The following is a 27,349-nucleotide window of genomic DNA, read 5'->3' as shown; positions in this document are numbered from 1 at the left end:
GTACCCAGCATTCTCTGTTCTAATCTAGTCATATGCAGAGTTTTGTCTAACCCTTAAGGTGCATACACACACAACAATTTTTTGAACGATAACGATATCATTTATCATTCAATCGTTTAAAAAATCGTTCACTTTCTGAGTTAAAACGATGAACGATTATCGTTCATTCACGTTTGTAGTTCAGTCAGACTGACCAACTCAACGATTTTAAGTAAGGGAATATGCAATTGAACGATAACGGCGTCGTTATAGTTAAGTCGTTCAAGAAATCAGATTATTTGCTTCTAACTTTCACAGTGATGAACACTGCTGTAGCACCTGACTGTGGACCTCTTCAGAGTCGGTCGTTGCGGCCGCACGGTCGTACGCCACCGATGTTCGCTAAACTGCGCATGCGTAAAGTTCGCAATGCGCGTGTGCAAACTAGCTGTTACGATCAGAAATTTCTCTCTCCTTGAACACAGCCAGGTCGTTAGTTTGAGTGACAGAATGAACCGTTTGTGGGTGGTAACAGGGGAAGGTGCTTGAAAACGGAGGAGTGGAGATCCGAACGCAGGTGTGCCTAATTATGCGAACGGCGTTTAATGGGAGTGCATAATTAACAAAGTAGTGTCATGGCACATGTGACATGAGAGGTTTTTAGACTGACTTGATCGTAGTGCTTAAGAGAGGGTATGGTCAACCTTAAGCTCTACGACCAGCTCCGCTGGTTCCCGATGCTCGCGAGTAATCCTTATATCCCAGGAGATGACGTGTGTTGTGATCGATAAGGGGGCGTGATTTAGTCTTACGGCCACTTCTTACCCTCGGTCTTTCAGCTAACGATCTCATCTTAGGACCGCAACTTGTGATCGCTTCATTTGCATATCCGGCCCCTTTCCCCTACGACCGAGCAGCCGCAACGACCGACTCTGAATGAGGTCCAGTGTGTTACATTATACAGTCAAATCATTCTCAGTTTGAGTACTGTGTTTAAATCATAATTTGCATATGATGGGTTTTCTATCTGCAGTTTCCTGGTGATACAATGCTGCAGACAGGACTGTGTGTGAAAATGAATTGCACGTTTTGGACAAACCTGTAACGACAATCCACTAGTTTCAGTACAAGACAGAATTGCACTCAATCAGATGTACTATAGTCTATGGCCCTCATTCAGAGCCGTACGCTCTGAGCAGAGCGTACGCTCTGAATGAGGGCCGGCCTCCATGAAAATGGAGCGTCCTCCTGGACGCTCGTATAGCTGTGGGTGACCACCCACAGGCTATACGAGCGTGCAGTTTGATGGCCGCGATGGTCTTGACCATCGCGACCATCGAAACTGCGAGCCGGAGCCTGCGGTTGAGGTTTTCAACCGCAAGCTCCGGAGTGATTTTGGCTCTATCAGAGCCAAAATCACTCCCACTGACATCACTAGTGATGTCAGTGGGCCGGCTTCTGACGGGAGGCGTTCCCGTGGGAACGCCCCCGTCAGGGAGGCACGCCCCCGGCACGCCTACCAAAGGGGGCGTGCTGTCAATCAACATCGACAGCACGCCCCCTTTGATCAGACACAACGAGCGAAGGACTTTCCTTCGCTCGTCGCGTCTGGCGCATGCGCACGACGGAGCTCCCTCCGTCGTGCGCATGCTCAGTCCTGAACATCGACCCACTTGCGAGCGGACAGGCGCTCGCGAGTGGGTCTGAATCAGGCCCTATATTAACAACGGAATGTGCACATTCAGCTGTTCCCTGCTTTAGTTTCTCTACTCTATAGGACAGTGTGTAATTAGTGCAATCTGTCAGCTAGATTGCTCTGTGGGAATGTGGCTTTAAATGTCTTTACTCTTTCACAGATGCCACCGTCTCTGTTCCAGTCAGTGAAATTGTCACCGTTCAGCAGGGAGACGGAAAACCACGGGCAAAGGAGTTGGGAACCCCCAGCCACCAGTTCACAGGTAAACTCCTGAGAGTGCAGGAAATATGGTATCCGGCTGCTCTGTGGCCTTTGTGCAGGCCTGTAATTAGCATGGCTATGGGAGATGAAGGGGATGAGTCACAGATAATTTGGCTGCTGTCACTACTGAGGATTGCTTTTCATACTATATACACCTGGCTTACCTTAGTTTTAGAGACCTGTTTGTCTACCTGGCACTTGACTACACGTGACATTTTAAGTCTGATGACCTTGTAGTATATGTAACTGCTAGTTCACCCATTTAGTGTAGCCCTTCGTTGTAAAAGGGATTAGGGGCCTGTGTAGCGTTAATCACGGCAGTTCCATGTATCATGGTCAGGATAAGAGGTTTCTTTTACATAGTTTTCACAACTATATATTAAAAAAAGAACCCTTTGTAAATCATCCCAGCAAAAAAAAAAGAGACTAATCTAAATACTCCTCCACAGTTATACCTCTTTTCCACCAAAAACCCAGGTCCGACCTCTGTTTTTGGACATGGTTCCAACCCTGGTCAGACCCATTTACACTGCACCTTTGATCTGGGTTATTCCCAGGTCAGCCCTGTTCACACTGAACTGAGGTCTGCCCTGCTAAACCTGTGAGGTCATAAAAAGTGGGAGGTGAATGCTCCACAACCACCAATCCGCTCATTTTAGGCATGATCCAGGTCAGATAACCCGGGTTGCACCGTATACACTGCACCATTACCTGGGTCCATCCTGGGTCCAACCCTGGTAGCTACCAGGGTTGGATTGCAGGGTCACTTGACCCAGGTTATTTTTCAGGGACCCTTTTACACTGAGCTGCGACCCGGGTAGACCCAGCAAAAACCAAGGTTTTTGCTCTGGTGTAAAAGGGGTATTACTGACACAATGCAGAGTCAGCTTCCGCAATATTGAGGCGGAGGCTGCAGGAGAGGGATCGCTAGGATCCCTCTCCTCCAAAAAATGTTCCCATAGCGATAAAGCAGCGTTCAGGACCAATCTCTGAAAAGCTACGTACATAGGGGTCAGACTTCAGTCCCCAATGAGAATAATGGGGATTGTGGCCTGAAGCGCTAATTAGCCTTGTTGCACAGCCCCCATACTTAAAATCATGCAGAAATGCAATTTCCTCATTATTTAAGTACAAAAGGGCTTGATACATATTCCTCTAAATCTAGTTGCTTAAATGTTTAAAGCAGGATTGTTCTCTTTCCAGTTGCACATCCATTACCCTCACTGGAGCTACTGCTTTGGTTGGTTCCTTTATAAACTAGAAGGAGGTTACTGGGTTTAAGGATATATTAGGACACTGGTATTGTTAATTGAAATGGATAAATAGAAAGTACCAACCAATCTGCTCCTAACTGTCATTTTTCAACCACAACCTGTAAAGTGACAGGAGCTGATTGGTTGGTACTTTCTATCGCTCTCCACTTTATCTCTCTCCAAGGCTTAGTAAATCTCTGTTCTGTAAAAGTGTCAGGGACTCATATAAATGAAAAGAATTGAAACCCCCACCCCTCCACCTGATGTCATGACATGTGCTATTATGTACTTTCTGTTTCCTTATAGTAGAAAAATAATTAGGCAATTACTTTTTTTTTTTTTTTTTATCAAAATTCTATGTATCCTTTTGAAAAACCTTAAAATATATTATACCTTATTGTTAGATCTAATTATGATGAAAAAAGTGACAATATTTGTCTTTTATATTGTATTTACTAATAGTTACTGTAGAGTCTGTAGTCCACAAGGGATTTCAAAGGTGCTGATGTCAGTTGCCTCAGGTCACAGAAAAACCAGACCCACCACCGGTGGCACTAGTGACGTCAAAAGGGATATTACTGCAGGGAAATGTGCACAGATGGGTGTGAACCATATAAATGCTGTCTCTTAATAGCTTGGCTTTTGTTATATGCTTGAGGAAGCTTGCACGCAGTGTAAGATTTGATTGTCCAATAATGTTAATGAAAATAATATGCTCTTCGGGCTTAGTTTTATGTTCCCAACAGCGCCGTTTGTTTACGGAAAATCTCAAACACTGTAAAAGTTTGACAAATAGATTTTATAATCAACATTTGTCAAGTATATATTCTATGACTGTATTATACTGAAATATAAATAGGTCTATTATATTAATATATATTTTATTTCTGTATTATATATAATAGATTTTATATTGCAAAATAAACAAAAAGCATTAAAATAAAGTTGTTGTGTTTTTTTTTGTTAACTTTGTAACTAGGTGCATTTAGTAGTTCACAGCCAGGAGCTTCATAGGAGGGCACTTGTACTGGTCCTCTAGCTTCAGTGGAATGAACTTGTACTGGGCCTCTAGCTTCAGAGGAGGGCACTTGTACTGGGCCTCTAGCTTCAGTGGAATGAACTTGTACTGGGCCTCTAGCTTCAGTGGAATGAACTTGTACTGGGCCTCTAGCTTCAGAGGAGTGCACTTGTACTGGGCATCTAGCATCAGAGGAGGGCACTTGTACTGGGCCTCTAGCATCAGAGGAGTGCACTTGTACTGGGCCTCTAGCATCAGAGGAGTGCACTTGTACTTTGCCACTAGCATCAGAGGAGAGCACTTGTACTGGGCCTCTAGCATCAGAGGAGAGCACTTGTACTTTGCCTCTAGCATCAGTGGAGGGCACTTGTACTGGGACTCTAGCTTCACAGGAGGGCACTTGTACTGAGCCTCTAGCTTTAGAGGAGAGCACTTGTACTTTGCCTCTAGCATCAGAGGAGAGCACTTGTACTTTGCCTCTAGCATCAGAGGAGAGCACTTGTACTGGGCCTCTAGCTTCACAGGAGGGCACTTGTACTGGGCCTCTAGCATCAGAGGAGAGCACTTGTACTGGGCCTCTAGCATCAGAGGAGGGCACTTGTACTGGGCCTCTAGCTTCACAGGAGAGCACTTGTACTGGGCCTCTAGCATCAGAGGAGGGCACTTGTACTGGGCCTCTAGCATCAGAGGAGGGCACTTGTACTGGGCCTCTAGCTTCACAGGAGGGCACTTGTACTGGGCCTCTAGCATCAGAGGAGGGCACTTGTACTGGGCCTCTAGCATCAGAGGAGAGCACTTGTACTGGGCCTCTAGCTTCACAGGAGGGCACTTATACTGGGCCTCTAGCATCAGAGGAGAGCACTTGTACTTTGCCTCTAGCATCAGAGGAGAGCACTTGTACTGGGCCTCTAGCATCAAAGGAGAGCACTTGTACTGGGCCTCTAGCATCAGAGGAGAGCACTTGTACTTTGCCTCTAGCATCAGAGGAGAGCACTTGTACTGGGCCTCTAGCATCAAAGGAGAGCACTTGTACTGGGCCTCTAGCATCAGAGGAGAGCACTTGTACTTTGCCTCTAGCATCAGAGGAGAGCACTTGTACTGGGCCTCTAGCATCAAAGGAGAGCACTTGTACTGGGCCTCTAGCATCAGAGGAGAGCACTTGTACTTTGCCTCTAGCATCAGAGGAGAGCACTTGTACTGGGCCTCTAGCTTCACAGGAGAGCACTTGTACTGGGCCTCTAGCTTCACAGGAGGGCACTTGTACTGGGCCTCTAGGGGCTCCATATTTTGGAATCTATCTTGATAGATCTGTATTTCAGAATTGGAATTTATCTTTGATCGTGGATAGGATTTTAGTTCTGAATGACAATGAAGAAGCTCATCCTGTAGAATGACATTGACGAGTTAATTGGACCTATAAGAACATTGAGCTTCCTTGAGGACATTACAAGCCACTTCACAATGGAGCCGTGACCCAGTTCAGCTTTTTTCACCTGTACGGATGTAGAAAAAAATGTAGGGTTGCCTAGTGTTACAGTATTTTGGGACAATGACAAGGAAGGAGTTACACCCAGGATCAGCCAGTGCATTCACCCTTTTTGGTCGGAGCTCTGTCTGTAATGTGATCTTCCGAATTCACAAGCCAGTCTAGCTCATATTGACGCATCATGTTAGGTAGTAACAGTGTCACAGACTAATTTGTCACCATGGCTCTTCAAAGCAGGTCATGCATTTAGTTTTCTCCCCTGCCTGGGGGTAAATGTGAACTTTGCTTATTACTCAACGTCATTGGTCGCCATATCTGTCAGAATTTCTAGTGACATCAGAGCCAATGATTCTGCACACAGCTGAGCTTCTTCAGCCTCTACAGGGGTGCGGTCCTGACAGAATTCTCATGCAAAACGTCTTTTGGAGGGTGGCAAGGCTGAAAAGACCTGTTTTCTTAGCTTTGTCCTTTGTTGGAGAGAGATATGTTAGTGGTGGCAGATAAAACGGGATGCAATCGGGAAACCGTCTGACGTGATCCCGACAGCCGGCTTCCCGACTGCTTTATCCCGGCGTGGGTTAAATGACAGGCATCTATATCTGTCATTTTCCCGACGCCGGGAGACAGGCGGGGAAGGGGGGAGGGTTAGGTTTAGCGCACCCGGGGGGGACTTAGGGATAGGCACCCCCCCGGGAGGGTTAGGGTTAGGCTAGGGGGAGGGAGGGTAAGGGTTAGGCACCCCCGGGGGGGACTTAGGTTTAGGCAGCGGGGAAGGGGGCGGTTAGGGTTAGGCACTTACAGGGGGGATTAGGGTTAGGCACTTGGGGGGGAGGTTAGGGTTAGGCACCCCTAAGGAGGGTTAGGGGGGTTAGGTTAGTTATTACTTACCTGAGGACGATCGGGAATTCCAGCGCTGTCGGGCTGCCGCTGCCGGGAATTGAACCACCGGCCGCATCATACTGATTCCGATAAAACAGGGGCTAGCCAACAGGCCTGGCACTAGATAAATGATAAATAGAATCTGATTGGTTGCTATGGGCAACAACTCCATTTAATAATCCCGCACTTTAGTAAATATAACCCTTAATGTGTCATTTGCTCTAACACAACACATTGGAATCATTGAGCAATACAACAGATGAAGATTAGTGCATGCATTGTAATTATGTTAATCAGACACATGCTTGCATGAGGAAATCATTCATAATGCACATGTCCATTAAGATAGAAATTTCCCATAGCCTTAATTAATTATAATATAGGGTTGATAGCCAGTTCAGGTGACTGCATTTTGAAAATGCCGATGAGTTATGGATAATAAAGAGAGCAATCATAGATCCTTATTAAACACAACCCCCCCCCCCCCTCCATCTCTGTCTCTCTCTAAGCAAAATAAAAAATTATATACACATAGGGGTCTATTTACTAAGCAGTGTTAGGAGACAGAGTGCAAAGTGATAAGGTACCAGCCAATCAGCTCCCAACTGTAATTTTTCAAACACAGCCTGTGAGATGGCAATTAGGAGCTGATTGGCTGGTACCTTATCATTTTTCACTCTGTCTCCTAACACTGCTTAGTAAATAGACCCCACAGACACATACTGGAGTTTTCTTTAGGTCTATTGAAGGACTCTTAGGGCATGGTTGTCTTTAATTATTAGTTCTTTGCTTATTAGTAGTAGAATATCAGCAGGGACACTGTACGGTAAATTTACTGAAGTGAGGATTTACATAACTGGGGGTGTTGATCATAGCAACCAGTCAAATTCAAGCCATTATTTTCTGTACCAGATAAATACCTCAGTGTGCGTTTGTGAAATGGGTCCCCCTGGAGGGGCTGTATTTGTTGTATACGGCACAGCACTGCCTGCTGAGAATGCTATTTTCCCTCCAGGCTACTTAGAGCTAAATGGATCGTGAGGTAATTAGCTGTGAGGGGTGCCGTACTTAATGTCAGCAGCAAAAAATGTTTTCCCTCGTCATTGAAAATGAAATTACGTTTAAACTTCTTCACAGTCTTTGTTAGGTGTGGTTAGGTCAGGTTATATGCATAGCTGCACTTATGGTATTTATGGTAGCCATTTTATTGCTCACTTAATATGGGTTTATAGTTATACACAGCTTTTGTCATCAGATCCATCCTTCCTCAAGACTGCAATTAAAGTTTATTACAGCTGACCTCACTGAGATAAATGTACCGCCTGCTATAATTGGACTTATCAGCTTCCTACAAGGGGGCCCATTTATCAACGAGTTTTATCATACACAACGAGTTTTAAAACTTGTTGCGTATGGTAATGGTGCTCCAGCCAATCAGCTCCTAACTGTCATCTGTGTGAAAAGTTACAATTGGGAGCTGATTGGCTGGACCACCATTTACCATACGCTACAAGTTTTAAAACTCGTTGCATATGATAAAACGCGTTGATAAATGGGCCCAAAGTAGTTTTATGGATTGAACCAGTATTAAACGTATCTTATCAATGTGAACTAGTGCCTCATTCCTCAGCCATGTCACTACCTTTTAATGAACTGATGGGATGTACCCCACTCACAGGTATTGGTTCAGTCCATAAAATGTCTGCTGCCTTCGCTATGTGAAGCTGATGAGTCCATGATAAGTGATCAAGGGGGAGATTCTGTAAAACCCCCGAAAATGCAGATTTCGGGGGTTTTACCGCATTCCCCGTATGTACTAAGCATTCTGCTGCTTCGCTTCGCTAGGTAACGCCACCTTCAGGTGGCGTTACCCAATTGAAGCCTATCGGCTTCTTAATGCGACGCTCCTGGCTGGGAGGGATGATTGGATCCCTCCCATGAGCCCCGGTGGCCCGCGTCCTTCTGCGCATGCGCAGTAGGACTTCTGGGTGTTCAACCAGGAAGTCCCTCTGCCCGGCAGCATCGCAAAGGACAGCTCTTATCGATCGGGAGAGCTGTCCTTTGCGAAATCCTTAGTACATACCACGGTAATGAACTGCGGTATGTACGCGAAGTCAGGGGGGATGTACCGCATCGTGGAAGCAATGTTTAGTACATCTCCCCCCAAATGTCTTATTGGTCTCTGGGGGAGATTTATCAAATCTTAGAGAGAGATAAAGTACCAACCAATCAGCTTCTGTCATTTACATTTACAATTTAATTGTCTCCAAGATTTGATCAATCTCCCCCTCTATTGTGAAGAGTATCAGTTGTGTACAGTGATTATTTATATGTTACTGCGCTGGTATGTAATACTTATTAATGCTTGTGCAAATGGCTTACAGTATACTAGTATATTGCTATATGTACCCGGTATATGTTCATGTCATGTCTTTCTACATCTGTTTTCTCTGGAAACTCACACTCTGTCTTATTTGTTCTCTCTCTTTACATCCCAGTTTTTCACGTGGGCCGCAAGTCTCAGCGCTGGTCTCTGCAAATGGTGACGTTCACAGCTCCAGATGCACAAGTGGCTCATAGCTGGGTGCAGAGTATCCAGGAGAGAGTACGACAGACAGGTGAGAACAACCAATCACAAAGCAGAATAGGAATGTCACTCTGTCATATGAAATCCATTGCATGGCCTTTTCCATAATGACTGAATGCAAATAGGCCTCTACCACTAGAGCGGTCACTCATAACAACCCAGGTAACTTGATATCTCTTTCTGGGGTCTATTTACTAAGCAGTGTTAGGAGACAGAGTGAAAAGTGATAAGAAAGTGATAAGGTGCCAGCCAATCAGCTCCCAACTGTAATTTTTCAAACACAGCCTGTGAGATGACAGTTGGGAGCTGATTGGCTGGCACCTTATCACTTTCTTATGACTTTTCACTCTGTCTCCTAACAGTGCTTAGTAAATAGTCCCCTCTATCTCTCTGTTGTATTTTCCAATAAGCAGTGCCCTGTCACCACCATTATATACCATCCCAGATTTATAAAATGTGCCCATGGGTCTGATTCACAGTTGAACGCAAACCCAAGTGGCTTGCCCACAACTCCGATGGCGGGCGATCGGCGCACATGCAGCATCTGTACTGCGCCTGTGTTGCCGATCAGTGTCTGTGAGGTTATTCGCAATGCGGCTGTTGGGTGGCGGAGCCAGACAGCATGCGAAAAAATGAGGGCACGTTAGCACCATCTTCTGGGCGTGCTGAAGCCAGTGGCTGCATCCTTGTACGCAGCTTCACAGGCCTCAGCTGCGTGAAAATACCGGATCCAAGGATGCAGCAGCGGATCAGAGTAGCCGGCAGTGCGCGTCTTGCGGCTTTTGCATACTTTAGCACTGTCACTGCGTACAATGACACAGCTTTTGTGCTATAGCGTCCATCTCTGAAACAGGCCCAGTAGTATTAGAATTTTCATAGATAAATATATTAAAATATTTTATTTATTTATTTTTACAATATATTGTTAATATTTTCTATTTATTTTTTATTTTTTTTAAATCTGCAACTGGAAACCTTAGGCAGACCTCAAAACTATAATAAATCTCTATTTACAATCACACCGTTACAGAACCTGGGGAATCTAGTAAAGGGGATTTGCTCATTAAAAATGTACATTTATTTTATATTTAGGGTGACCTGGGGTGATATTATTCTGCTGAGCAAAATCTCTGCTTTTCCCATCCATTTGAATGTTTGATAGATATCCCATGTAGAGTCTCATTCATGGTAAAATTGGTTCAGATGTTATTTATAGCAAAACTGGTTCCGTTTTACTGACTTGTTTTATGTCGTAGTGTCTTATTGCTAGTAAAACTGGTTCAGCGGCTATGTCTCATTTCTAAAGAAACTGTGCCGGTTACAAAGAGATGTTACGTTTATTATCAAGCTCTCACTGTCATGTCTTATGTTTATATATTATTTATACATTAATGTAAGAGGTTGGCTATATTACGATGTGTGTATGGAGCGATGTCAGATGCGACGGGCCTGGCGGGGGTGCCGGCATCGGCAAGTGCATACACCCTTGCCGATGACGGCAAGGGGGAGGGGAGAGGGGCCATGCTGCTTTCGGCAGCATGGCATTGCTAACGATATCCCTAGATTGGACTGCACGTACAGACGACTGGGGATATCGTTAATGACCCGCGGGAGCGCTCATCGGTCCTCGGTAAGTGCATACACACTGGACGATTTGAACGATATGTCGTTCAAAGATATCGTTCAAATATATCGTCCAGTGTGTACGGCCACTTTAGATCGCTTTTATCTTTTTCACCTTTGAGGCCTTAAAAAATCACTTTAGATATTTGTAATACGTTGTTACAGTGTTTTTAAATAAAAAATCGATCCATGGTTTTGGTATAATTTGTCGACATTCACCACGTCAACATTATGTCGACACTGATGAAATGTAGATATGATTAGAATGTCCTGGTGCAGTGCTCACTTACCTGATAGCGGATCTCTGGCGGCTCCAGCGGTGCCTTCTGGGTCCGGTGGTCAGGTAATGGTGAGTTATGGCTGTCATCCAGCGGTTCGTAATGCAAACCCTTAATCCTAAACCTAGCCCTCACTTCACGCAGCGTAACCCTAATCATCCCTCCTGCAGACATATCGTCTGTACACGTCCACACAATATATCAGCAATTCAATTGAACGGCCGATATGTCGGCCAGTGTGCACCCAGCATAACCCTCTACTCCCACAGCCTAACCTGAATGTTCTACAGAATGTAGACATTTTGACTTTGCAACTGTCAACATAGTTATTGTCGACATGGTGACTGCATCCCATCTTCCTCCTATCTCCATTTTGGGAATTGAATACACTGGTAGGCTAATAATGGGTCAGCTGAGAGCTCTGTATAGTAGTATGTAAATAGTTAGTACTGTTCCATTCCTCTATGCCCTGTGCCATATACTCCAATCTGTGCTTTACACTGAACCCCTCTCTCTCTAATAGGCCACGAGAGACCAAGGAAACTCCTGGTATTTATCAACCCATATGGAGGAAGAGGGAAAGGATCACAGATCTACTACACTAAAATAAGCCACCTCTTCCAGCTGGCGGGAATTGACAGTGATGTTATTGGTATGTTTTTTGGAAGTGACATTTGAACAAATTAAAATTCAAGTTTTGCATAATATTTATTTATTAGCAGTCATTTATATAGCGCTCACATATTACGCAGCGGTTTACAGAAAATATTTCAGTCATTCACATCAGGGGTTGGATACGGGATACCGGCACTCTGGATCACGGCGGTTAAAATCCCAACCTAACCTCACCCCTAGTGCCTAAAACCTCCCCCTGCCCACACCCTAAACCTAAGCTCCCCTTCCCCGCACCCTAAACATAACCTTCCCCTCCCAGCACCCTAAACCTAACCCTCCCCCTCTTCCTAACCCTCCCCAGTGCCTAAACCTAACCTCACCCCTAGTGCCTAAACCTATCCTCCCCCTCCCCTCACTCTAAACCTAACCCTCGTCCCTTAGCACCTAACCGTAACTCTCCTCCTAGTGCCTAACCCTAAACCTAACCCTCCCTCTCCCCTCACTGCTTACCTTCAGGATGCGGCGCCGGGATTCTGGCAGGTGTGGGAATTCCGGCGCGGGTATTCTAAACGCCGGCATCCCATGTGCCGGTATTATGACCACATCCCCACATCAGTCCCTACCCCAGTGGAGTTTATAATCTATGTTCCCTATAACATGGAAACACACACTCACTGCGGTTAATTTTTTATCAGAAGCCAATTAAACTACCAGTATGTTGTTTTGGAGTGTCCAAAGCTCTCTGAGGTAACCCACACACAGTATGAGAACATATAAACTCCACACAGATAGTGATTGTGTCAGGAATTGGACTATTGACCGCAACATCATTCATTTTATCTCACACCCCCATAAAGATGTGCAATAAAATGAACATTTCCTCTCCCTTAATTATCTGTGATGTACAGAGCCCCACATCGTGACCGTACATCGCAACCGCTCATTGCAGATAATTGACTTACCCGTTTAAAATTTTATCTGCACAAGTCATTGCCCCCTGGTGGAGGCCCAATAACTGAATACAGGGGAGTATTTCTGGCGCTGAGATTGGCACTTTATAGATCAAAACTTTTTTTGCGACACTTCCGCTATGTAAAACTAGTCCCTTACTCCCCATAAACGGGAGACGAGCAATATAGGACTGTTAAAGGTAGTGTCAGCAGTTAAGATACAAGTGGTCATGAAGCCCTCTTACCCAAACATGAAATCTGGGCTACAATTGGCAAGTAAGGAATGACCCAACAAAAATTGATAATCAAATGATTTTATTAGCTAGATTAATGGCATTATAATACAAGTCACTATTGTCATATAAAACTAACCAAATAGTTTATACTATTGTAGACAATAATGGTTAGAGAAATAAATAAAAATACAAATAATTTAAAAACACAGTATCACTAGCTAATAATCAGGCATAATAATAAAACATAAAAGATAAATTCTCACTTAAAACTACAACACGTTTCGCAGCACCTTATGGCAGCTGGAACTTATCCCGCTCTTGTTCCCTGTGATCAGCTAAGCAGGCATTTCTTTTTAGTTTATAGTTTCTTTACGTGTGTGTTTCCTATTTAATATAGTATCTTGACATGTCAACAGTAGTTTTGCGTTCAGATGGCAATTTGCTGAGTCCTTTATCATTCTAGAGCAATTAGAACCTGCTGTAACATGAGTCACAGGTGCGGTACAAGGTTATGCCATAATAAAACATTGTGATATATGGTTACCAGCACTGACAGCAGGCTGTGAGGGATGAAAACTAATTAAACAAGGATTGTAATAAGGATCTGTTTTATTTAAAGGACATCTGGTGGTGTTACTGATAGCAACCAATCAGCTTTTAGCTATCATTTTATAGAATGTACTTGACAGATGATAGTTGGAATCTGATTGGTTGATATGGCCAACCCTCCTATGCAGTAGGTTTTATAAATATCCCCATGAGGCCTTCCAGCACTCATCCTAACCCACCTCATGCTCTTTCCTTCCTATCTTCCCCTTCTGTGTCACGCCTGCCTGTCTGCCCCTCCCCTTAGAATGTAAGCTCTCATGAGCAGGGACCTCTTCCCTCATGTGCGTCTCTTTACATTTTCTTCTACTCTCTACTCCCCATAGGGCACCTAACACGTGACTGCCAACTCCCGGCAGCTTATTGTGAGTGCTTTAATCACTATTTCAGCAATGTATATAAGTTGTGTCCTTGTCCTGCACTGTAATGTACTGTAAGTTACTTGTTTCTTGTTCACCTATTAGTTCTATGTACTATGTAAGGCGCTGCGGAACACTTGTGGCGCCATATAAATAAAGGATAATAATAATAATAATATTAAGCCTTGGAGAGAGATAAAGCACCCCTGTATGTTGAAATAAGAATAGCATCCTGTAAAGATTTTTCCAACTCAAGCATGAGCGGTCTGCTTTAATGTAGGAAATGTCAGCCATCAATTGAGCTTCACATCAGTTATGGCGAACCTTGGCGCTCCAGCTGCTGTGGGACTACATATCCCAGCATACCCTGCCACAGTTTTAGCATTCCCTAATAGCAAAACTCTGGCAGTGCATGCTGGGATATGTAGTCCTGCAGCAGCTGGAGTGCCAAGGTTCGCCACCGCTGCATGCAAGAAAAGCCTGGGGAAAGTAATTTGTCCATTTTGGTGAAAATTAATTGAATCAATTTTGTAGGAAAGAATCTATTGACATAAGCTATATAGGGCCCATTTGTCAACGCGTTCTGTCAGACGCTACGAGTTTTAAAACTCGTTGCGTTTGATAAATGGTGCTCCTGCCAATCAGCTCCCAAATGTCATTTTTCAAACAGACGACAGTTAGGAGCTGATTGGCTGGAGCACCGTTATAATACTTAACGAGTTTTAAAACTCATTGTGTACAATAAAACTCATTGATAAATGGGCCCCTGACACAGTATAGCTGATGCAGTGATATATTCCTACACCGCAATTATTTGTTCTGTGACACTACTATTACAAAAACCATTGTTACCTTGTGCGAACCGATGTTGGAGTCTATGGACAAGCATAACTTTTTTTCAGTGGGAACCAAGCCAATTTAATGACACATTCGTCACTAAATTAGTACCCTCAAGAAGGCATCATACCGCTTCAGAGTTATAATTCAGAGCCATCTAAAAATGCATAATGTACACTCTGTTCTCACTGGTGGTGAATCAGCTCATTGCATTCTTCACAGTGACAAATGTACCTCATCATAAAAGAGAAACACGGAGTCAGTATAAAAGTATTTCAATGAAGGGCATTTAGGGGTCTATTTACTAAGCAGTGTTAGGAGACAGAGTGAAAAGTGATAAGGTGCCAGCCAATCAGCTCCCAACTATCATTTCTCAAACACAGCCTGTGAGATGACAGTTGGGATCTGATTGTCTGGCACTTATCACTTACTTTTCACGCTGTCTCCCAGCACTGCTTAGTAATAGACCCCTAAGTAATATTACTGTAGTTTTGGGATAAGTGTTTTGTTATTGGTTTTATGTCTTGGAAAAGGTCACAAAAAAAAAAAAAAATACTTGAAAAAAAAAAGGTATTTAAAAGGAGGAAAAAAGTTGTTGATGATAATAACATACCATGTACAAAAAATGATCCACAATGACAAAATAAAAATAAAATAAACGCTCACAATAGTTTCTAACTTCTACTGGTGCCACTAAACCCCATTGCTCAGCTCCAGGCATAACAGAGAGGCAAAAAACCTTTTTCTACTTCAGGGTCCATAGGGTATCCACAGGATACCTTGGGGTATAGGTGTGACGTCAGTCGCAGGGCACCAAAGAGTTAAGCTTTCAGCCTCCCAGGATGCACTAGGTCCCCCTCCTATACCCCGCCCCCAGGCCAAGGCACCTCAGTTTAGTTTGGTGCCCGGCCGGAGTCGGGTGCACCTGTTGGAGTGGGGGCTAGAAGAGCCCCTGAAGCTTATTCTTCATGCAGCTGTGGCTGCACAACTGGATGAACAGCATGGACAGTCAGTCCTGACGTCCATGCTGTCTTCCCTACACCCCGCCGGTACCAGAACGCCGGTACTGATCCGGGGATGCTGGTGGGCATCTGGGGTCACAGCTAGCGGTGACCCCAGATGTTCCGGACCATGGCCGGATTCAAGGGGGACAGAGGTAAGCAGCGGGGTCCCGCGGTGGGTCCCCGCTGATCACATGGTCCTAAGTCCCCAGGCAGGGGGCTCCCTGGGGACTGGCTGCAGCGTGGAGCCAGGCGACCAACCTGCGCTTCCACTACCCCCTGGGACAGCGGACCGCAGCAGAGCGGTAGCGCTGCGGCGTCCCAGGGGTTAAATGCATGCCAGGGGAGCGCGCCTTCCCTGTCTCACAGCCGGCGCCTCCCCCGCTGCACACAGCCCTCTCTGCACTGTGCTGACTGGTCCTGTGTCAGCGCTCCTCCCCCAGGCCAGCTTCTCTCTGCTCCTCGGCGGCCATCTTCTCTGCAACGCATGGTGAACGCTGCTGGAAGTCTGGAAGGAAGCATCGTGGTCTGGGTCCCCCCGCATACCTCTCCTACGCTGTGGCTCAGGTCTGTGTATGCAGCGCTGTGTCCTACCAGGCCCTGTGTCTGTGTAGTTGAGTGATCAGCGCTGTTAGTGCAGGAATTGTTATTTCTCTGCATTGTATGTGACTGTGCTAGCGCTGCCTGTAACTATTCTTCTCTAAACTGTCAGCTTTATTACTGTCCCTGTTCTTTCTGCTAAAGCCCTTGCGGTGCGGTGCTGCAGGGTGGTCTCTCGCCTATTTAATACTTAATTGGTGAGAGAGGTCACATACGTGGTGCCATCATGTCTGAAAGTGATTTTCCCCTCCGGCTACAGTGTACCACGTGCAAAGTACCGTTAGCGGAGGGGGAGGGTAGCGCGGAGGGCCTTTGCCGGCAGTGTTGTCCATGGCGCGGCCTATTACGGTTACAGCACCGGTACAGGAGCCGCCCTGGGCTTGTTTCGCTCAGGCGTTAACAGCTTTAGTGGGCCAGTTAGCTCCGCAGCCCGCGTTTACTCCGATGGGTTTGTCCCAGCAGTCTGTGGTGTCGTCACCCATGCAGGGGTTCCCACGACAATTGGTGGTACCCCACAGTCTCCCTATTTCCCCGCTCCCGGGTTCTCAGGAGCCAGCGTGGGTTAACTCCCTGACGAGTTCTTTACAGCACTTGTCGGATGTATTGCAAGGGGAGTCTGTGATGCGGCCTCATAAAAGGCCGGTGGCGTCTCTGTCCGCTCCTTATGAGGATGACGAAGGGACGTCTGATGATGGGGAGATTCTGGATCCTTACGATCAGGAACCTTTCCATACTAAGGACGCTGATGCTAAGTCCAAAGTATATATTCCTGGACTTATTCGGGCGGTCCGCACAGCCTTGGTGATTGAGGACGAAGTTCCCCCAGCGGCTAAATCTAAGTATGCCTTTTTCAAAGATGTGAAGGGCGATGCCACAGTCTTTCCTCTTTCAGGTCAGTTGGTGGACCATTTAGAGGAGGCGTGGAAACAACCTGGCAAAAGATACCAGCCGCAGAGACGCCTGGCGGTGGCTTATCCGTTCGCGGATAATTATTTTGCTAAGTGTGAATCCCCTCCACAGGTGGATTCTCACGTGACCCATCTTGTCCGTAGTGCCACATTGCCGATGCCATCCATGTCCTCCCTTAAGGATGCTACGGACCGCAAGGTAGAAATCTGCCTGAAGTCCGCTTATTCCCTTGCAGGGGGGGCAGCACGGCCGGCTATGGCCATTTGCTGGGTTGCCAGAGCGATGGAGCGCTGGGCGGATTCATTAGAGGCTTCTTTTGAATCCGACTGTCCGGCCGAACAAGCGGAGTTGATTGGCAATCTCCGTGATTCGGCCACCTACATCAACGAGGCGGCTCTAGACATTAGTACTCTGGTGTCTAGAATTTCTTCAGCAGCGGTAGCTGCTCGTCGCACCTTGTGGCTGCGATCCTGGAAGGCGGACGCAGATCCAAGAAAGGTCTGGAAGCGTTGCCGTTTACCGGAGAAGTTCTCTTCGGTCCGGATCTGGATAAGATTGTGGCCACGCTGGCGGCAGCCAAATCTGCTTGTCTCCCGTCGGCCGCTGCTCCTTCTGGTTCTGGACCATCGTCCTTTCGGTCATCTAGGGCCCAGGGCAGGCCCAAACCACAGTCGTTTCCTCGACAGGCTGGCCCTAAGAAATCGGGCAAGCCCCGGAAACAGGCATGGAGTACCAGACGTCCGGCCCCCAAGCTAGATGACAAGCCTGCGGCCTGACGGTCCGGGTCTCCCCTTGGGGGATCCCAGGGTGGGAGGCCGCCTGCTGCAGTTCTCCCGGTGTTGGTCGTTCACTACGACAGACACTTGGGTTCTGGAGGTGGTCTCTCACGGGTACGCCCTCTCCTTCCGGCACAGACCCCCGGCTCGATTCTTCACCACGGGTCTACCATCAGACCGGAACAAGGCTACGGAGCTGCGGAAGGTATTGCACACTATGCTCCAGGCTGGAGTTATAGTGCATGTTCCATTCTCCCAGAGGGGCCAGGGTTTCTATTCAAATCTATTTTTGGTACAGAAACCCAATGGGTCATATCGTCCGATTCTCAACCTCAAAGCACTCAACAAGTCTTTGCGGGTCCCGAAGTTTCGGATGGAGACCCTACGGTCCATCATTCTGGCGCTGGAACCTGGGGACTACATGGTGTCATTGGACATACAGGACGCTATGGCGGTCATGGCGGCTTCTCTGCGGCTGCAAGGAGTCCGCATGTTGCCGTACTTGGACGACCTGTTATTGGTGGCAGGATCTCCAGAGCTCCTGTTACACCACTTGGACCTGACCATTGCACTGCTGCAACGGCACGGCTGGCTAATTAACTGGCAGAAGTCCACTCTAATCCCGTCTCGGAGGATTCTGCATCTTGGAGCCTTATTGGACTCGGGACAGCAAAGGATCTTCGTGACGGAGGACAAGATCTCTGCTTTACAGTCAAGGGTGCGCAGTTGTCTGCACAGCCGCCGGGTGTCCTTACACTCGGCGATGAGGTTACTGGGCTCCATGGTGTCGGTGTTCGACATGGTGGAATACGCCCAGTTTCACTCTAGACCTCTGCAGCACCTGATCCTGTCCAAGTGGAACGGGCTGCCTCAGTCTCTGAAGTTCCAGACGATTGTGCTCACCCCGGAGGTTCGCCTGTCCCTTGCGTGGTGGTTAAAGATGACCCACCTCAACAAGGGACGTCCGTTCTGGGTTCCAAATTGGGTCCTGTTGACAACGGACGCCAGTCTTCGAGGCTGGGGAGCAGTTTCGGGTCCACACTTGTTCCAGGGCAGGTGGACACCGACAGAAGCGGAGCTTCCAATAAATATCTTGGAACTCCGTGCGGTCTTCAATGCTCTCCTGCAGGCACAGCGGTTTCTCCAGGGTCACCCGGTGCAGGTCCAGTCGGACAATGCTACCACCGTGGCCTACATAAACAGGCAAGGAGGAACTCGCAGTCGGGCGGCTCTCGTAGAGGTCTCTCGGATCCTGGTTTGGGCGGAGCGCAATCTTCCGGCCATATCAGCGGTCTTCATCCCGGGAGTGCTAAATTGGGAGGCGGACTTTCTAAGTCGCCAGGACGTTCATCCAGGGGAATGGTCCCTGCACCCGGACGTTTTTCAACTACTGGTGGACAGGTGGGGTCTTCCAGAAATCGACCTCATGGCGTCCCGGCACAACAACAAGTTGCCGGTGTACGGGTCTCGCACAAGAGACGAAGGGGCGTCTCTGGTGGATGCTCTGTCCGTCCGGTGGACGTTCAGGTTCGCATACCTGTTCCCTCCGGTCTCCCTTCTTCCACGGGTAATCCGGAAATTCAAACAGGAAGGAGGGACGCTCCTGTTGATAGCTCCCGCGTGGCCCAGACGGCACTGGTTCTCAGACCTTCAGGGTCTGTCCGTGGACAGTCCTCTGCGGTTGCCGCTACGACCGGACCTTCTGTCTCAGGGTCCTTGTCTTCACCCGGACCTGACTCGGCTGTCTTTGGCGGCGTGGCTGTTGAGACGGCCATGCTGAGGTCCTGGGGGTTTGCCAGCTCTATGCTGTGTACCATGTTACGAGCTCGGAAACCGTCTTCCGCGAGGATATACCATCGCGTGTGGCATACGTTCTTCCAGTGGTGTCGACCGAGAGGTTATGCACCGCGGGAGTTTCGTCTGTCTCGGATTCTCGCCTTCCTGCAAGCGGGACTAGATCATGGGCTTCGCCTTGCTTCTTTGAAGGTACAGGTTTCGGCCCTATCTGTCTGGTTTCACCGTAGGATTGCTACAATCCCGGATGTGCGCACCTTTATGCAAGGTGTTCTCCGTATTCAGCCGCCCTTTGTTCCACCTGTGGCGCCTTGGGATTTGGCTGTGGTCCTGAGGACTCTCCAAGGACCGCCGTTTGAACCACTGGGCTCAGTGGATATTAAATGGCTAACAGCTAAGACTGTTTTCCTTCTGGCCGTTGCTTCAGCCAGACGTGTTTCTGAGTTAGGGGCTCTTTCTTGTAGACCCCCTTTCTTGGTTTTTTTCATGGGAACAGGGCAGTGCTCCGCACTCGGCCCGAGTTTCTCCCCAAAGTTGTTTCCCAGTTTCAGGTTAACGAGGAAATAGTTGTTCCGGCCTTTAACTCACCGGGTCTTTCCGTGGGTGAGGCCTCTTTGGATGTTGTGCGGGCCTTAAGGACTTATGTGGACCGCACTTCTTTGTTTAGGAAGTCGGACGCTTTGTTGTCCTCTATGGCTTCTGTAAAAAGGGTTGGCCTGCTTCAAAGCAAACTTTGGCAGCCTGGATCCGTATGGCTATTTCTGAAGCTTATCTTCATGAAGGCCTACCGGTCCCTCCTTCTCTGAAGGCTCATTCCACTAGGTCTGTGGGTCCTTCGTGGGCAGCTTGACGTGGTGCCTCGGCAGTTCAGATCTGCAAGGCTGCTACGTGGTCTTCTGTCCATACCTTCGTGAGGTATTACAGGTTTGACACCTTCGCCTCTCAGGATGCTTCCTTCGGGCGGCGGATTCTCCTTTCTGCACAGGAGCGTCCCCACCCTTAAAGGATACTGCTTTGGGACATCCCCAAGGTATCCTGTGGATACCCTATGGACCCTGAAGTAGAAAATATGAGATATGGTAAGAACTTACCCTTGTTATCTCTATTTCTACGAAGTCCATAGGGTTCCACAGGACTCCCGCCCTGTCGCACCTGTGCTGCAGATGGGCTTTGCTCTGGTCACCGGTTTTCCGTCTCCCTCTGGTGAGAATGTGATTCTTGTATGTGTCCAGATCTTTGTTCTCTCTCTTCCTTCTCCTCCTCCGGCCTATGGCTTGGTAACTAACTGAGGTGCCTTGGCCTGGGGGCGGGGTATAGGAGGGGGACCTAGTGCATCCTGGGAGGCTGAAAGCTTAACTCTTTGGTGCCCTGCGACTGACGTCACACCTATACCCCAAGGTATCCTGTGGAACCCTATGGACTTCGTAGAAATAGAGATAACAAGGGTAAGTTCTTACCATATCTCATATTTTATGTTCCATAACAGTCCTCAGTAATATGGCTCCTGCCCATCTGTAAGTTTTGCCTTTTTGTTTTTCTTTCAGAAACGACACGAGCAAATCATGCCAGAGACTACATAATGGAGGCAGATCTCCAGCAATACGACGGGTAATGCCTTAGAGTGGCGTGTTTCAAAGGGGGTGATGCATCATTAGGTGAAAAGAGTGAAGTGAACAAGTGGAGAAGTTGCTATCTCAAATCTGATTGGTTGCTATGGCCAACTACTTCTCCGCTCCTTTCACTTCTTGATGCATTATCCCCATAGACTCTGTAGATCATCTCTGTATAGCCACACCCCTATAACAATTCTGTGTAACCACACCCCTATAACCACTCCCCTATGGTAACTCTGTGTAACCGAACCCCTATAACCACATCCTACAACCAGGTCCCTTTGACAACCGTGTGTAACCACACCCCTATAACAACTCGCTATGACAACCGTGTGTAACCACACCCCTATTATCACTCCGCTATGACAACCGTGTGTAACCACACCCCTATTACCACTCCGCTATGACAACCGTGTGTACCCGCACCCCTAAAACCACTCCACTATGATAACTGTGTAACCACACCCCTATAACCACTCCTCTATGATAATTGTGTAACTGCACCCGTATAACCACATCCTATAATCAAGCCCCTTTGACAACTGTGTGTAACCACAACCCTACAACCACTCCTCTAAGATAGCTCTGTGTAACTACACCATAACCAAACCCCTATAACCACTCTCCTATGATAACTCTGTATAACTGCACCCCTATAATCACTTCCCTCTGTATAACTGCAACCCTATAACCACATCCTATAATCAGGCCCCTATGAATAAAATGTGTAACCACACTCCGAAAGCAGCACCTCATATGGGGGGACATTAAAGGAAACTGCAGCAAAGTAAAACAATAAATAAATAAATAAAACAGTTTCCCATCTGCTTCCATTCATTGTCTAAACTGCATTGGTAAAATTACTGTTAAATGAGGTTGCGAGTAGCGTCACCGTGCTGCTGTACAGAGCTGTCACTATAACCACCCCCATATTGTGCATTGCTGTACAATAATAACAATACAAGAGCTGTTTATATGAATTATACTCCCAAGTCCTCATTTCCAGCCCACGGTGGGCAGAGTCTTTACACCTGGTAATGCCCAACTGCGTGGTGTCAAATATAACTCATGTGTATGTCCCACCTGTAACTGCCTGTTACATGACTGCAGACAGATTGGCGAGTTTGCATGAGTGACGCTGTTGGGTGAGACCACTTAGAATGATCCCATTTATTATTGTGATATAATAATAAGGCTACTGACTACAGAGATGTATTAAACCTCCTAAAGAGGACAGTCTGAGAATTTGCCCATAGTACCCAGATTCTAACTGTCATACAAGTTGATTGATTGCCATGGGCATCTTCTGCACAAGTCCTGCCCCAAACTCCTATAGAGCTGTACAACCCCTTCCCGTATCTCTGTGCATTCCTGTGATCTCTCCCCGCTCTCTCTGCCCGCAGGGTGGTCTGTGTTGGCGGTGACGGGATGTTCAGTGAGCTACTCCACGGTCTGGTGAAGCGCACGCAGAGTGACCATGGGGTCTGTGAGGACAAGGAGGGGGCAAAGCTGACACCGTGTAACCTACGCATAGGAATTATTCCTGCCGGTAAGAATCACCTGACCAATATGCAAACGCATACGGGATCTTAGGTTTAGGGTTCCCGGGGTGGACTTAGGGTTAGGCACCCCCCCGGGAGGTTAGGTTTAGGCTAGGGGAAGGGGGGTTAGGGTTAGGCACCCCCGGGGGGAGGTTAGGGTTAGGCACCCCCTCGGGGGACTTAGGTTTAGGCTGCGGGGAAGGGGGGGTTACGTTTAGGCACATAGCGATATTTTACCCGATCTGGCCGATTCCGACACATTGGTACGACAGATCGTGTAAAATATGGCCAAATTGAGAGTAAATCGTGAGTTCCCACTCACGATCCCGATGCGATGCGCGTCCCCGCTGGTCGCACATCGCATCGTCAGATCTGCCGTGCTGTAGGGCAGATCTGACAATCTAGGAGGCGATGCACTGTGACAGTCTGGATGCAGGAGATATCGTATGAAGATTGGACACCAAATTGTGTGCAGAGCTGCCGGGGAGAGTTTCAAGGGAAATCGAACACATCGGCTCATCGTGTGCACTTCGCTATGTGTGTGGCCAGCTTTAGGGGGGAGGTTAGGGTTAGGCACCCCTAAGGGAGGGTTAGGGGGGGGGGGAATTAGGTTAGTTTATATGTACCTGAGGGCTATCGGGATTTCCTCCTCTGGCGGGATGCCGCTGTCAGGATTAGAACTATACTGAACCCCATGACCGTGATGCAATTTCCATATATAATAAAGCATTTGTTCAAATGATAAATCTTTATCTAATTTTATTCATTTTATTTAGCTCACATAAGGGATCTGCATAATCATTACATTACATAAAAAAATAGATACCATGCACAAATGCCTGTTTAATGTATATTTTCTTTGGGAGGTTGTCTTCCCTTCACTAACACATCTGTTTCTAAATACTGTACATGTAATAACAATCTGTTGTCCTCTGTTTCCAGGCTCTACGGATTGTGTGTGTTTCGCCACAATGGGAATCAATGACCCTATGACATCAGCACTGCATATTATTATAGGTAATCAAGGCGTGGTCATGCGACATTTGTACATGATATTTTACTTTTGTCTGGTTTCGGAAAAATTAAGGGCTATGGGCCCGATTCAGAGTTAGGAATAGAGAGAGATCTCTCTCTCAACTGACCATCTTGGTGACACCATGCTGCACTGCAGGGGGGGGGGGCAGATTTAAAATGTGCAGAGAGATTTATATTTGGGAGGGAGGTGTCCAAACTGACATCTAAACTGTAGAGTAATAATAAAGCTGTGCAGTATTTGTGGGCTACATGTAAAAGCAGCCAGTATTTACCTACATGCAAAAAAAATATTATGTATTTACACCCCTTGCATTGCAACATGGTTTGTCCAGGTACACAGTTAAGTGCTATCTCTCTCTCTCTATTCAAAACTCTGAATCAGGCCCTATATTTACTAAAATGCAGCTTTCTAGAAGTGGCGTTGTTGCCCATAGCAACCAATAGGATTCTAGCTATTATCTTCTAGAAGGTGTTAGATAAATGTTAAGTAGAATCTGATTGGTTGCTATGGGCAGCAACTCCACTTCTAAAAACCCGCACTTTACTAAATATACCTCTAAGAGTGCCTTTATCACCATTCCTGGTATATGGTGTGAAAGTGAATGAACTCAGGGCCTGATTCAGAGCCGGATGCTCTGACCAGAGCGCTCGCTCTGAATCAGGGCCCTCCTCCATTAAAATGGAGCGTCCTCCTGGACGCTCGTATAGCTGTGGGTCACCACCCACAGCATATACGAGCGTCCAAAAAGATGGTCGCGATGGTCTTGACCATCGCGACCATCGGACTTGCGACGGAGACCCTGCGGTAGGGTCTCCCTGCCACAAGCCCTGGAGTGATTTTGGCTCTATCAGAGCCAAAGTCACTCCCACTGACATCACTAGTGATGTCAGTGGGGCTGGCTTCAGACGGTAGGCGTTCCCATGGGAACGCCTCCGTCTGGCAGGCACGCCCACCAAAGGGGGTGGGCTGTCAGTCACCATCGACAGCACGCCCCCTTTGGTGCGAGACTCGGAGCGACAGCTTGGCTGTCGCAGTCCGGGTCTCGCGCATGCGCACGACGGAGCTCCCTCCGTCGTGCGCATGCGCAGTGGGGAACATCGACCCACTTGCGAGCGTACTGCCGCTTGCGAGTGGGTCTGAATGACCCCCTAAGGGCCTGGATGAAGTTCAACGCAAAGCGGCCATGTTTGCTCCCACATTAGGTGCAGGGAAATAAAGGTGTATATTCATCCATATGCAGAGTATGCACTTTGGGGTGCTCTTGCCTGCAGCATGCACACTTAGGGTTCAGAAGCGGACGCAGTGTCAATGTTGGACGCAAGTGGACGTTTTTTTCAGTATGGGCATGCAATTCGGACGCCTCAGCCGTTGGGTGTCTCAATACAAATTCCATCAACCGCAGCATGGCGTAAAGTCACCGTCGCGCTGCGTAAAAAGATGCCATCGAGCCAGCATTACCTACCATCTCTAAACAGACCCTTACCTGGTACTCGCCATCATTATCAGGGAATCTAATGTTGGTGGAAATGATAAAGAGCTTTTGTGACTGGATTTAGATTACTTGACTTTGTGTTTTAGGAGACACACAACCCCTGGATGTTTGTGCTTCGTACCACGATGGAGAGCTCTTGAAATATTCTGTGTCTCTGATTGGCTACGGCTTCTTTGGAGATGTTCTAAGGGAAAGTGAAAATATGCGTTGTATGGGACCTATACGATACGATTTAGCAGGTAAGATATTAGGCTTAGACCTTATAATAAAAAGGATGTCACACTAACCTATTACAATGCCTTATCCTACTTTCAGTGGGCAGATGGGTTATGGGGCTAGTAAGGATTCTTTTAGGACTGAAAGTACAACTTGTGTACCGATATTACCAGTGGCTCAAAAGCTTGCATAATGCGATTTGTGCTGGTCTCTAAATTTAAAAGTGGACCTATGTCAAGGTTGCCACCATAAATTTACTGACAATTGGTAGAGTCAAACTTACATCCGTCAGTAATAAAAAAATATATATATTTGGAGGTAAAAATTAAACGCAGCTTGTCATTACAATAATACAGTTGAAAGTGTTCTGAGATTTTACACTGACCAAAGAAAGCACAGATAATATATAACTGTATCTCATTAATACATAAATAAACATACTTCCCCTCTCCCATTCCAAACTTATATCCTTTTTCTTTTCCTTAAATAAAAGAGTACGAGCAGCATAAAATAATCCCCAGGCCCCTGTAAAGACGTCATGTAATGGGACCGTCACACCACTGTCTGAATGTCTTACATGCAGAACAATTTGTGTAGTTTTACTGATGCCCATGCAGTGGTTTCTTAAACTTCTGCGTGATTAGGGGGAGACGTATCGAGCCTTGGAGAGAGATAAAGTGTCGAAGATTACTATAGGAACCAATCAGCTTCTAACTGTCATTTATCTAGCACAATTTTTGAAATGACATTTAGAAGCTGATTGGTTGCTTTGGGCAAATACACTTTGTCTCTCTGCAAGGGTTAATACACCTCCCCCTTAGTGTATATTCATTTAGCCATTCTCCGTATATACTAATCCGTACATTTTCCCCTCCTAGGTTTTAAGACAGTGCTCGGCAATCGGTCATACAGAGGCACAGTAGAATTCCAAGAGGCTGCTGACCCCAACTCTAGCCCAAGAGACAACACTCGCTGCAGGACGGGGTAACACTCCTTATCCTCAACTCTCTGGTTTTGTATGTATGTGTATACAGGTTCATTTATATGGTGCCATAGAGTTTATCTTGTTCCATGGAGTGTAGTGAAAGGAAAAACATGAATACTCTATCCTAGAGAGCTTGCATTCTAATTGGTGAAGCAAGATATAGAGCAACATAAGTCAAGGCAATCTGCACCAAATTTTGAAAAGTAAGTTAGCAAGTGCTAGGGTTTGAATTAGTGGCCCTCAATGGTTTGAATTAGTGGCCCTCAATGGTTTGAATTAGTGGACCTCACTGGTTTGAATTAGCGGACCTCCATGGTTTGAATTAGTGGACCTCCATGGTTTGAATTAGTGGCCCTCCATTGTTTGAATTAGTGGCCCTCCATTGTTTGAATTAGTGGCCCTCCATGGTTTGAATTAGTGGCCCTCACTGGTTTGAATTAGTGGCCCTCACTGGTTTGAATTCGTGGACCTCACTGGTTTGAATTAGCGGACCTCCATGGTTTGAATTAGTGGCCCTCAATGGTTTGAATTAGTGGCCCTCAATGGTTTGGATTAGTGGCCCTCACTGGTTTGAATTAGTGGCCCTCACTGGTTTGAATTAGTGGCCCTCAATGGTTTGAATTAATGGACCTTCATGGTTTGAATTAGTGGACCTCCATGGTTTGAAATAGTGGACCTCCATGGTTTGAAATAGTGGCCCTACATGGTTTGAAATAGTGGCCC

The 27,349-nt window shown here is 46.9% G+C and overlaps 1 protein-coding gene across 3 annotated transcripts in view; it reads left to right on the top strand.

The window, feature by feature from the left end:
* LOC148481481 (ceramide kinase-like) overlaps window positions 1-27,349 on the top strand; it is a 39,307-nt gene that overhangs the window by 5,604 nt on the left and 6,354 nt on the right. For 2 of the 3 annotated variants that reach the window (XM_088453514.1, XM_088453513.1), the window contains exons 2-9: window positions 1,836-1,937; window positions 9,071-9,190; window positions 11,584-11,712; window positions 21,288-21,351; window positions 22,760-22,905; window positions 23,840-23,914; window positions 25,512-25,664; window positions 26,520-26,625. In XM_088453514.1, the coding sequence (XP_088309640.1) occupies window positions 1,836-1,937; window positions 9,071-9,190; window positions 11,584-11,712; window positions 21,288-21,351; window positions 22,760-22,905; window positions 23,840-23,914; window positions 25,512-25,664; window positions 26,520-26,625 (895 nt within the window). Of the gene's footprint in view, window positions 1-1,835; window positions 1,938-7,524; window positions 7,615-9,070; window positions 9,191-11,583; window positions 11,713-21,287; window positions 21,352-22,759; window positions 22,906-23,839; window positions 23,915-25,511; window positions 25,665-26,519; window positions 26,626-27,349 lie in introns of those variants that run through there. The other variant, XM_088453515.1, reaches the window with a different exon arrangement.

This window comes from Taudactylus pleione, unplaced genomic scaffold (genome assembly GCF_031769625.1).
Source record: "Taudactylus pleione unplaced genomic scaffold, aTauple2 ptg000579l, whole genome shotgun sequence".
Classification (NCBI taxonomy): Eukaryota; Metazoa; Chordata; class Amphibia; order Anura; family Myobatrachidae; genus Taudactylus; species Taudactylus pleione.
The sequence above is the reverse complement of the archived record's forward strand: the minus strand, read 5'-3'. Positions and strand labels throughout refer to the sequence as shown.